The sequence below is a fragment of the Somniosus microcephalus genome, chromosome 5 (assembly GCF_052327205.1).
Source record: "Somniosus microcephalus isolate GS21.2 chromosome 5, FLI_Smic_1.0, whole genome shotgun sequence".
Lineage (NCBI taxonomy): Eukaryota > Metazoa > Chordata > Chondrichthyes > Squaliformes > Somniosidae > Somniosus > Somniosus microcephalus.
Genome location: NC_140991.1, coordinates 128269267 through 128282358, shown reverse-complemented (window position 1 = coordinate 128282358; position 13092 = coordinate 128269267). Strand labels below are relative to the sequence as shown.

General features: G+C 45.0%; 1 protein-coding gene across 9 annotated transcripts in view; it reads left to right on the top strand.

The window, feature by feature from the left end:
• LOC147117313 (uncharacterized) overlaps positions 1-13092 on the top strand; it is an 85773-nt gene that overhangs the window by 29951 nt on the left and 42730 nt on the right. For 4 of the 9 annotated variants that reach the window (XM_085988218.1, XM_085988214.1, XM_085988215.1 and 1 more), the window contains exon 3: positions 8677-8745. The exons of 2 other annotated variants lie outside the window; for them this stretch is intronic. In XM_085988218.1, coding sequence (XP_085844344.1) covers positions 8677-8745 — 69 coding nt within the window. Of the gene's footprint in view, positions 1-8676; positions 8746-8827; positions 8958-13092 lie in introns of those variants that run through there. 3 more of the 9 variants (XM_085988223.1, XM_085988221.1, XM_085988216.1) reach the window with 3 other exon arrangements.

Sequence of the window (13092 nt, the reverse complement as noted above, 5' to 3'; positions counted from 1 at the left end):
TATCCTTTTAGCTGATTTACTAGCAGTCTTTGTTTTTGTTAGCTGTTCCTTGTACTTAATTAACTCTGTTTAATTGAGAATTATATGCTGTTAATTTGTAGAAACATTTTTGTTTACATTTTATTTCTCTTTGTACATGACCAATCAGCCACCTTGGCTTTTTTCCCCTTTGTTTGACTTTGGATACATATTTGTCTTCCACAGTTTTTATTTTGTTCTTAAAAACTTTCTATTTGTATTCTACATCGGTCTCATCACCACCCAGTAGGATTAGCCAATTAACCCATTCCAAATCGTCTGCCATTTTAGCAAAATTTGCCCTTCTAAAATCTAATACAATTTGTAGATTCTCAGTACCCTTAGTTCTACTAACCAGTTGAAACCATATAATGTTGTGGTCACTGTTGCCCAGATTTCCCCCCACATGAAGGATCTAAAGGTCAGGCTCACTACTAAACACTAGATCTAATATATGATTATCCCTGGTTACTTCCTTGACATATTGAGTCAGGAAACAGTCTTTGCCTGACGGTCTTTGTTTGCACTCCACCTGGGCCAGATATTTTTCAACTTGCTGGAATTATCCCTCTTCTGGTTGAGTATCTCCACTTTTGATTGTTTCTTGTCCTTTTCCATATCTACTCTAAACCTAATGCTACTGTGATCACTGTTGCCCAAATGCTCTCCCACTGAAACATGCTCCACTTTCCCCACTTTAATCCCCAGAACTAGATCCAGCACTGCTTTGTTCCTCATTGGGCTGGAAACATAGTTATCAAGAAAGTTCTCTTGCACATTTCAGGAATTCCTTCCCCTCCTTGCCCTTTACACTTTTTCCCAGTCTATATTAGGATAATTAAAGTCCCCCATTATCACTCTTCTACTGTTTTTACATCTTTCTGAAATTTGCTTGCAGATTTGCTCCTCCATCTCCTTTCCATTATTTGTGGGTCTACAGTACCTATCCTGCAGCGTAACCGCTCCTCTTCTGCTCCTTAACTTTAACCAAATAGATTCTGTCTTTGAGCCCTCAAGCACGTCATCTCTTTCTAGGTCTGCAACAGTACTTTGATCAGTACTGTCAACCCCTCTTTTTTTTTTTTCCCTTCCCTATTTATTTCTCCTGAATACTTTGTAATCAGGAATGTTAAGTTTCCATTTCTGCCCTTGTTTAAGCCCGATTTCTGTTATTGCCACTATATCATAACCCCACAGAATCATAGAATAGTACAACGCAGAAGGAGGCCATTAGAGTCTGCGCCAGTGTTCCCTCTAATTTTTTTTCCCCCTGCACAGGCCCTTTAAATTCGTATGCGCAGTATCTCTTGCAGCGGCTGGTGAGCGGCCTGCGTGGGATCTCGTGATTGATGCACGGCCATGTACTTTAGGGGGAACATTGGTCTGCGCTGGCTCTATCGAAAAGTAATCCAATTAGTCCACTTCCCCCTGTTCTTTCTCCATATCCCTGCAATTTTTTCTCTTTCAAATATTTATACAAATCCCTTTTGAAGGCTACTATTGAATCTGTATCCACCACCCTATCGGGCAGTGCATTCCTATCCTAACCACTCGTTGCGTAAATAAAAAGTCTTTCCTCCTATCTCTTTCTTTTGCCAATCACCTTAAATCTGTGCCCTCTGGTTATCGATCCTTAAACCATTGGAAACAGTTTCTCTTTATTTACTCTATCGAAACCCTTCATGTGACAACTTGTGCCTGCAACTCATCTGCCTCGTTTGTCATGCTCCGTGCATTTATGAACATGCATTCCAAACCAGTCTTAGTCTGCTTTGCATTGTGCCCCTGTCTGATCCCTCCCCTCTCTGGACGACTCTTGATTCGAATGCTGTTTGTCTCTCACTCCTCTGTGCCCCTTGTTTATTCTTTCTGATGCTTTGTCTAGGTTCCCATCCCCTGCCAAATTAATTTAATCCCTTCCACACAGCACTAGTTAACTTCCTGTTGAGGATATTGGCCCCAGCCCAGTTCAGTTGCAACCTGTCCACCTTTTACACATCCCCCTTGCCCCAGAACTGGTCCTAATGCCCCAGGAATCTGAAATCCTGCATCACTTCTCCAGCCACGCATTAACCTGCTTTTATCATTGCTATTCCTATACTCTAGTAAGTGGCACTGGGAGCAATCCAGAGATTGCCACCTTTTGAGGTCTTGCTCTTTAGTTTCCTCCCTAGCCTCTCAAACTCTGCCTGTAGGACATCAAATGTTTTCTTTCCTATTGGTTCCAACCTGGACCACGACTTCTGGATGGTCTTCTTTCCTCCCACCCATTCCGTGACATTGTCTACCCTGGTATTAGGGAGGCAACACACTGCGAGATTCGTGTCAGTGTTTGCAGAAACGCTTGTCTATCCACCGACTTTCAAATCCCCTGTGCAGTCATTTGTCCCATGGTGCTGTGGATTTGCTCTAGACTGCACTTACCTGAGCTGCAAAGGTTTGGATGAGCTGAAGTTAATTGGAGGGTGGCCTAGAGAGTATTGGGATTGTAGAGTTTGGAGGTGATAAAAACACCAACGAGGGTTTCAGTTGGGCGAGTGACCACTTCAGTTTCCGTTGGGCTGAGATTGGGGTTCAGGCAGTCAATGTTATGACGGGCAGATCCCAGGTGGTGAAAATAGGCAGTAACATCTCCTCAACACTGATCCTGAACACGGGAGCTCCCCAGGGTTGTGTGCTAATCCCCTTCTGTACTCCCTGTTTACTCACGATTGCGTGGCCACGCACAACTCCAACTCCATCAAGTTTGCTGATGACACTACCGTTGTAGGCCTGATCACAGATGGCGACGAGACAGGCTACAGGGAGGAGGTAAGAGCTCTAGCAGAATGGTGCAAGTACAACAACCTCTCCCTCAACATCAGGAAAACAAAGGAGATGATCGTGGACTACAGGAAGCGGCAGGGGGAGGGACACACCCCAATCTACATCGAAGGGGCTGAGGTGGAGAGGGTCAGCAGCTTCAAATTCCTGGGTGTATTCATTACGGAGGACTTAACGTGGTCACATCACATCGACGTCGTAACGAAGAAGGCATGCCAACGCCTGTTCTTCCTTAGGAGACTGAAGAAATTTGGAATGGCCCCCCAGATTCTCACCAACTTCTACCGGTGCACCATCGAGAGTATCCTGTCCAGCTGCATCACTACCTGGTATGGCAACTGCACCGCCACAGACCGCAAGGCTCTACAGATGGTGGTGAAAGCTGCACAACATACTATTGGAATTAAACTACCTGCTGTGCAGGATATCTACCCCGAGAGGTGCCGGGGGGAAGGCCCTGAGAATCATCAAAGATGCGAGCCACCCCAGCCACAACCTCTTCACCCTGCTCCCGTCCGGTAAGAGATACCGAAGCATACGGTCTTGTACCAGCAGGTTTCGAAACAGCTTCTACCCCCAGGCCATAAGACTCATGAACGTATAATTTATTATTATTTATTACTGTTGTTTTATTTATTATTACTGTATTTCTATTATTAGTATTTTATCATTGTTATGCCATATTTATTCCAATGTTGGGAGGACTCGTAAAAATCAACATTTCATTGTGCAGTACACACGTCTGCTGCATATATGACGAATTAAAATTGAATTGAATTCAAGGTAGAAGTAGGCAGAGAAGACATGGGATGGAAACTCAGCTTGGGGGGTCAAACAGGATGTTGAGCATTTTGGTTCAGCCTGAGAGAGTGGTCGTGGAGAGGGTTGAACTTAGTGGCGTGGGTAATGAAGTTAATAGCAAAGAGATGATTATGAATAGCAAGTGGTTGAAGTGAGGGGTGATGAGAATTAAATGGAGACAGTGTGCAGGCAAGGAATAGGATGGGTGAATGAGTGTTGGCGGACAGAAGAAATGTGGAGAGCAAAATATGTTACAAAAGTAAGGTTTAAAGAGGGATAACTTTATCAGAAGATGTGAGAAGAGTTGCATGTTATTTGTCATCCCAGTTGCAAATACCACAACGATATGTTTAAGCATGATTTATGTAAACAGTGTGTGGAACCTTATAAATAAAATTAAGGTTATGAGGCCATAAAAAAATGTATTGTTGGAGCTTTTGGAAATAAGATCATGGAAAACACAAACATCTTAACAGAAATATTATGTGTAGATTATGCAGACACAACTGACAGAGGTGAAAATAATATATTAGGAATATATGGTCTAGCCTATATGTGACTCCAGACCCACAGCAATGTGGTTGACTCTTAACTGCCCTCTGAAATGGCCTAGCAAGTCACTCAGTTGTAACTAACCGCTACGAAACAAAATAATAAGAATGAAACCTGACGGAAACCCGGCATCAACCTCGGCACCAGCTACGGACACGGCAACAGCACACCCAGCCCAGTCGACCCTGCAAAGTCCTCCTCACCAACATCTGGGGACTTGTGCCAAAATTGGGAGAGCTGTCCCACAGACTAGTCAAGCAACAGCCTGACATAGTCCTACTCACAGAATCATACCTTTCAGCCAATGTCCCAACCTCCTCCATCACCATCCCTGGGTATGTCCTGTCCCACCGGCAGGTCAGACCCACTAGGGGTGGTGGCACAGTAGTATACAGTCGAGAAGGAGTGGTCCAGGGAGGCCTCAACATTGACTCTAGACCCCATGAAGTTTCATGGCTTCAGGTCAAGCATGGGCAATGAAACCTCCTGCTGATTACCACCTACCGCCCTCCCTCAGCTGATGAATCAGTATTCCTCCATGTTGAACACCACTTGGAAGAAGCACTGAGAGTAGCAAGGGCACAGAATATACTCTGGGTGGGGGACTTCAATGTCCATCACCAAGAGTGGCTCGGTAGCACCACTACTGACCGAGCTTGCCGAGTCCTGAAGGGCATAACTGCTCGTCTGGGCCTGCGATAGGTGGTGAGAGAACCAACACGAGGGAAACATAGAAAAATAGGAGCAGGAGCAGGCCCTTCGGCCCTTCGAGCCTGCTCCGCCATTCAATATGATCATGGCTAATCCTCCATCTCAATACCATATTCCCGCTCTCTCTCCATACCCCTTGATGCCTTTTGTGTCTAGAAATCTATCTATCTCCTTCTTAAATATATTCAGTGACTTGGCCTCCACAGCCTTCTGTGGTAGAGAATTCCACAGGTTCACCACCCTCTGACTGAGTAAAGAAATTTCTCCTCATCTCAGTCCTAAGTGTCCTACCCCGTATCCCGAGACTGTGACCCCTCGTTCTAGACCCCCCAGCTAGGGGAAACATCCTCCCTGCATCCAGTCTGTCTCGCCCTGTCAGAATTTTATACGTTTCCATGAGATCCCCTCTCATTCTTCTAAACTCTAGTGAATACAGGCCTAGTTGACCCAATCTCTCCTCATACGACAGTCCTGCCATCCCAGGAATCAGTCTGGTGAACCTTCGCTGCACTCCCTCTATGGCAAGTATATCCTTTCTTTAGTAAGGAGACCAAAACTGCATACAGTACTCCAGGTGTGGTCTCACTAAGGCCCTGTACAACTGCAGTAAGACATTCTTGCTCCTGTACTCAAATCCTCTTGCAATGAAGGCCAACATACCATTTGCCTTCCTAACTGCTTGCTGCACCTGCATGTTTGCTTTCAGTGACTGGTATACAAGGACACCCAGGTCCCTTTGTACATCAGCATTTACCAATCTTTCACCATTTAAATAATACTATACCTTTCTGTTTTTCCTACCAAAGTAGATAACTTCACATTTATCCACGTTATACTGCATCTGCCATGTATTTGCCCACTCACTCAATTTGTCTAAATCGCCTTGAAGCCTCTTTGCATCCTCCTCACCTAGTTTTGTGTCGTCAGCAAACTTGGAAATATTACATTTGGTTCCCTCATCCAAATCATTGATATATATTGTGAATAGGTGGGGCCCAGGCACTGATCCTGAAAAAGACCCATTTATTCCTACTCTCTGTTTCCTGTCAACCAATTTTCAATCCATGCCAGTATATTACCCCCAATCCCATGTGTTTTAATTTTGCACATTAACCTCTTATGTGGGACTTTATCAAAGATCTTCTAAAAATCCAAATACACCACATCCACTGGTTCTCCCTTATCTATTCTACCAGTTACATCCTCAAAAAACTCCAGTAGGTTTGTCAAACACGATTTCCCTTTCATAAATCCATGTTAACTTTGTCTAATCCTGTTGATATTTTCTAAGTGTCCTGTTATCACATCCTTTTATAATAGACTCTAGCATTTTCCCTACTTGACCTCATCCTCACCAATCTACCTGTCGCAGATGCATCTGTCCATGACAATATTGGTAGCAGTGACCACCGCGCAGTCATTGTGGAGACGAAGTCCCATCTTCACACTGAGGACACCCTCCATCGTGTTGTATGGCACTACCACCGTGCTAAATGGGATAGATTCAGAACAGATCTAGCAGCTCAAAAACTGGGCATCCATGAGGCGCTGTGGGCCATCAGCAGCAGCAGAATTGTGTTCTACCACAATCTGTAACCTCATGGCCCGACATATCCCTCACTCTACCATTACCAACAAGCCAGGAGACCAACCCTGGTTCAATAAGGAGTGTAGAAGAGCATGCCAGGAGCAGCACCAAGCGTACCTAAAAATGAGGCGCCAACCTGGGGAAAGTGCAACACAGGACTACATGCCTGCTAAAAAGCGGAAGCAGCATGCTATAGACAGGGCTAAGCGATCTCACAATCAACGGATCAGATCAAAGTTTTGCAGTCCTGCCACATCCAGCCGTGAATGGTGGTGGACCATTAAACAACTAACGGGAGGAGGAGGCTCCATGCATATTCCCATCCTCAATGATGGTGGAGCCCAGCACGTGAGTGCACAAGAGAAGGCTGAAGCGTTTGCAACCATCTTCAGCCAGAAGTGCTGAATGGATGATCTTTATCAGCCGACTCCTGAAGTCCCCTCCATCACAGAAGCCAATCTTCAGCCACTTCAATTCACTCCACGTGATCTCAAGAAACGGCTGAGCATAGGCTATGGGCCCCGACAACATCCCGGCTATCGTGCTGAAGACTTGTGCTCCAGAACTAGCCGCGCCGAGCCAAGCTGTTCCAGTACAGCTACAACACTGGCATCTATCCAACAATGTGGAAAACTGCCCAGGTATGTCCTGTCCACAAAAAGGAAGACAAATCCAACCAAGCCAATTACCACCCCATCAGTCTAATCTCAATCATCAGCAAAGTGATGGAAGGTGACATCGACAGCACTATGAAGCGGCACTTAATCACCAATAACCTGCTGATGCCCAGTTTGGGTTCCGCCAAGACCACTCGGCTCCTGACCTCATTACAGCCTTGGTCCAAATATGGACAAAGGAGCTGAATTCCAGAGGTGAGGTGAGAGTGACTGCCCTTGACATCAAGGCAGCATTTGACCAAGTTTGGCATCAAGGAGCCCTAGTAAAACTGAAGTCAATGGGAATCGGGGGGACAACTCTCCACTGGCTGGAGTCATACCTAGCACAAAGGAAGATGGTTGTGGTGGTTGAAGGTCAACCATTACAGCCCCAGGACATCGCTGCAGGAGTTCCTCAGGGCAGTGTCCGAGGCTCAGCCATCTTCAGCTGCTTTGTCAATGACCTTCCCTCCAACATAAGGTCAGAAATGGGGATGTTCGCTGATGACTGCAGTGGTCAGTGCTATTCACAACTCCTCAGATAATGAAGCAGTCCATACCCGCATGCAACAAGACCTGGACGACGTTCAGGCTTGGGCTGATAAGTGGCAGGTAACATTCGTGCCACAGAAGTGCCAGGCAATGACAATCTCCAACAAGCTAGAGCCTAACCACCTCCCCTTGACATTCAACGGCATTACCATCGCCAGATCCCCCACCATCAACATCCTGGGGTCACCATTGACCAGAAACTTAACTGGACCAGCCACATAAGTACTGTGGCAACAAGAACAGGTCAGAGGCTCGGTATTCTGTGGCGACGGTGTCCCCTCCTAACTCCCCAAAGCCTTTCCACCATCTACAAGGCACAAGTAAGGAGTGTGATGGAATGTTCTACCATGGACAGTGCACAACTCTGATTACGAGGTTATCAACTTGCACTTTTAATTTGGAGCTTGCTTGTATCATTAAGTTGGCCCAAATGACCAAGAAAGAAATACGGAGTAATAAGGAGCAGCAGCTTGACTTCTGTGCTTGACCTGTAATTCTCCAGATATACTACATTTGGGGCAAATGTGTCTCAGCAAATTAATTTTGCACAATAATGTTGGCAATCACAAGTTGTGCAAAATATTCTTTGTGCAAATATTTCTTGAACTGTGTATTTGGCACCTGGGGGAAGTGGCCAGGCACTCCTAGTGCTGCATTTCAACTGCAATAGACGTACAGGTGATTTGCAGCAAAATTCTTAACTTTTAAATTTAAACCTGGGAAAGAATTGAAATAGCCTATTATCTCACCCTTTTAATTATTTTTAAGGCTAAATTTAGATAGAAGCTAGTATACAATTTTTTTTATACTTGCCCATGTATGGCCCTCTACTTTCCCTGATTTGAGTAGTGCAAGTACACGGTATAACTGCAGCTGCCCCTTGCATTACCTGCATGATGGGTGTATAAATACTTTGCTTTAACTGTTGAAATGTGAGGAGTCAGAAAATTAACCCTCTTTACATTTTATTTCTAGATATGTAAAGTAGCTTGTGCATCTGCTCTGAATCTACAGGTACATATCAGGGGGTATCAGCACAGAAAGGTAAGATTGGCTATAATGATCCAACTCCATGTGCTCAAATGTATGTTTGGCTGAATTTAAATCTTCTACTTTTAAACTGTAGATTGAGCTGAAACAAAACAAACAGGCTGGTTGTATTGCACCTGGACCACACACTGAATTGCAATGTGTAATTCATAACTTCGCACCCCCTGCCAAACTACAGGAAACTGCCTTGGCATTAAAGTTAAAATGTATGTTCATGTAATGTTTGGGTCAAAGTTAACAATAGATTTTGATACAGTAAACTCTTTCGTATCCGGCACCTACAGGACCAGGATGCTGCCGGTTGATTAAAATTTCCGGATAACGGAGGTATTCCTACCGAGGCAATTTATATATCGGCCGATCTCAGACCAGAAGAAGGGACATGGAGTGACAGTGGCCCAAGGTACGAGAGCCCCGTCACACAGCCGCAGGTGCTGGAGCCCCGGTCTCACGGCCGCAGGTGCTGGAGCCCCAGTCTCACGGCCGCAGGTGCTGGAGCCCCGGTCTCACGGCCGCAGGTGCTGGAGCCCCGGTTACACAGCCACAAATATACAGTATACGGAAGCCTCAAAACCTACTTCTGAATTTTGCCGGTTATTCGAGAATTCCAGATAATTAGGTGCCGTTTAAACGAGAGTTTCCTGTATCATGCATCCTCTAGCTTAACAATGGTGACATGGCAGAGGTCTTGTGAATGTAATATTCGAAGTTGTAATATAACTTTTGGTTGGTTACAGAATGTCCTGTTGTAACATTTCTACACTGCACAATTAAAAATAACAAAGAAGTTTTCAACATATTGTTGTTCTGCATTGCCCATCAGTGAGGTGGGGGGGGAGGAACAATTGGACCCCCAACGTTGTGTGTGCGTGCGTGTCCTGTGTGATGTTGCACCCTATTTAGGACTTGGTGCCTTGTTAGCCTAAATCATTGATGAATGCACAATCCATATATCCCTTTATCTCTTTTGCTTCTTCCCCCATTTCATAAGTGTGCGTGTGTAAAAAGATTTGTTTTAAATGCACTTCATAAAATTTTTGTGTTCATTTTTGAAAGGATAGGACTTGCATTAATTAAACATATTTGCAAAGCTGTTTGATTTCCAGTGACTACTGAATAATTTACAATAACTTACATTTTTCTTTTATTCGTTCGTGGGATATTGGCATCGCTGGCAAGGCCAGCATTTATTGCCCATCCCTAATTGCCCTCGAGAAGGTGGTGGTGAGCCGCCTTCTTGAACTACTGCTGTCCGTGTGGTGATGGTACTCCCACAGTGCTGTTAGGGAGGGAGTTCCAGGATTTTGACCCAGTGACGATGAAGGAATGGCAATATACTTCCAAGTCAGGATGGTGTGTGACTTGGAGGTGGTGGTGTTCCCATGCGCCTGCTGCCCTTGTCCTTCTAGGTGGAAGAGGTCGCGGGTTTGGGAGGTGCTGTCGAAGAATCCTTGGTGAGTTGCTGCAGTGCATCTTGTAGATGGTACACACTGCAGCCACGGTACGCCGGTGATGGAGTGAGTGAATGTTTAAGGTGGTCGATGTGGTGCCAGTCAAGTAGGCTGCTTTGTCCTAGATGGTGTCTAGCTTCTTGAATGTTGTTGGAGCTGCACTCATCCAGGCAAGTGGAGAGTATTCTATTACACTCCTTACTTGTGCCTTGTAGATGGCGGAAAGGCTTTGGGGTGTCAGGATATAGGATCATGCAGAGATGACACTGATTCCAATCAATTTTAGAAGAATTAGGGGAGGTGGCCGAAGGCAAGGTTAATGCATGGATATTAGGTGACTTTTGAAGGTGGATAGAAAAGTAGCACGGCAAGGTGGTTTAGGGAAAAAGCTCCAGAATGCTGGGCTGAGATGGCTGAAAGCTCTACCACTGATTTGCAGGAGGTCAAAGCAGAACGATGATTAAAGGAGTTGATAGGAAATAGTTTCTCGCTATATACCTCTGGTGGGGTGTCCAGAACAAGGGGGTGCAACTTTAAAATTAGAGCTTGGCCATTCAGTGGTGATCACAGAATCACAGAAATCCCACAGTGCAGATAGAGGCCATTTCGGCCCATCGAGCCTGCACCGACACATATCCCACCCGATCCCCGTAACCCCTACACCAACACATATCCCACCCTACCTCCGTAACCCCACTACTTCACAGAGTAGTGGAAATCTGGAACTCTCTCACCCAAAAAGCTGTGAGGCTAGGCCAATTGAAAATTTTAAACTGAGCTTTATAGACTTTTGTTCGGCAAGGATATTAAACGTTACAGACCAAGGTGGGTAGATGGAGTTAAGATACACATCAGCCATGATCTAATTGAATGGTGGAACAGGCTCGAAGGGCTGAATGGCATACTCCTGTTCCTATGTTCCTAGAGAGGTGGTGAAATAGGAGGGAGTAGGCGGCAGTATTCAAGAAGGCAAGTAGGGATAATGTGCCTTTGTTTGTCACTGTAATAATGTCCAGGATTTTGACTAGCACAATCGCAGTGCTGGGGGATGTGTGGAAAGTAGATTGAAAGGATTTAAATGAGGCGTGGTGTTGACATTTGAGGACTTTAGGGAGGTCAGAGATGGGGTGGTAATTGGAAAAGATGAAAAGATCACGGTGGGTTTTTTGGAGATGTGCGATGAAGACAGTTTTGAAGGTAGGGAAGCTGTGCTGTTGACAGTGGTGGTGAGCATGAGGGGATTGGGGGAGGCAGTGTGAGTTTTTTGTACCCCATACAACATTCCTGGCGTAGTAGAACGATTTAGCCGTTGATAGTATGAGGTGAGATGGACCTGCCGGATTTGGCAGTGGATGATCAAGCCAGTTATGTGGCAGGGGCGCTTAAGCTTATGAGGATATTAAATGTGGGATCATAGGACCTTTGAAACGGGTTGACAAATGTGGTGTTGTTGTGAAGGGTGGCAGGAAGTTTAGAGTTAGAAAGGGTGGTATTGAAGGATCCAGTGGGGTAGATTTTTCCTGGGGCAGAGGGAGATTGGCTGTTGGGGAAAATGAGGAAGTAGTGAGAACAAGCCTTGCACCACCCTACTTCTGCAACCTTCTTCAGCCCCAAGTCTTAGTTGACGACCTCTGCACTTCTGACTCAGGCCTACCGAGGTAACAGAGAATAGACGAGGGTAATGCAGTAGATGAAATTTATCTAGGTTTTCAAAAGGCCTTCGATAAGGTGCCACATAATAGACTAATGAATAAGGTCAGAGAATGCGGAGCCAGAATGGATAGCTAGCTGGCTTCAAGACAGAGAGTTGGGGTAAAGGGTAGCTATTCACAGTGGCAGAAGGTGGATAGTGGTGTTCCACAAGGATCAGTGCTGGGACCTCTTTTGTTCACAATTTATATTAACGATTTAGACTTTGGAATCAAAAACACAATTTCTAAATTTGCGGATGACACCAAATTGGCGGGGTTAGTTAATACTGAGGAGGACTGCAACAAATTACAGGAGGACATTAATAAACTTGCAGAATGGGCATATAATTGGCAAATGAAATTCAACACAGATAAATGTCAGGTATTACATTTTGGTAGGAAGAATAGCGAGGTCACATTACTTGGAGGGTGCGAGTCTGGGTGGGGTAGAGGAGCAAAGGGATCTCGGAGTACAACTACACAAATCACTAAAAGTAGCGACACAGGTTAACAAGGCCATTAAAAAAAAAGCAAACCAGGCACTCGGGTTTATTTCTAGAGGGATAGAATTGAAAAGTAGTGAAGTTATGCTAAACTTGTATCGAACCTTGGTTAGACCACACTTGGAGTACTGCGTACAATTCTGGTCGCCGCATTATAAAAAGGATATAGAGGCACTGGAAAGGATGCAGAGAAGATTTACAAGGATGATACCAGAAATGCGAGGGTATACATATCAGTAAAGGATGAGCAGGCTGGGTCTTTTTTCGCTTGAAAAAAGAAGGCGGAGGGGTGGCCTAATTGAGGACTTCAAAATTATGAAAGATTTTGATGGAGTAGATAGAGAGTGTTTCCACTTGTGGGGAAGAGCATAACTCGAGGCCATCGATATAAGATAGTCACCAAGAAATCAAATAGGGAATTCAGAAATAACTTCCTTACCCAGAGAGTGGTGAGAATGTGGAACTCTACCACAAGGAGTAGTTGAGGCAAATAGTATAGATACATTTAAGGGGAGGCTAGATAAGCAAATGAAGGAGTAGGGAATAGAGGGTTATACTGATAGTTAGATGAGGAAAGCCGGGAGGAGGCTTGTGTGGAGCATAAACGCCGGCATGGACTGGTTGGGCCGAATGTTGTGTTTCTGTGCCATATATGCTGTGTAATCCTACTGTGCATTTTCTCTAGTCTCTATTTCT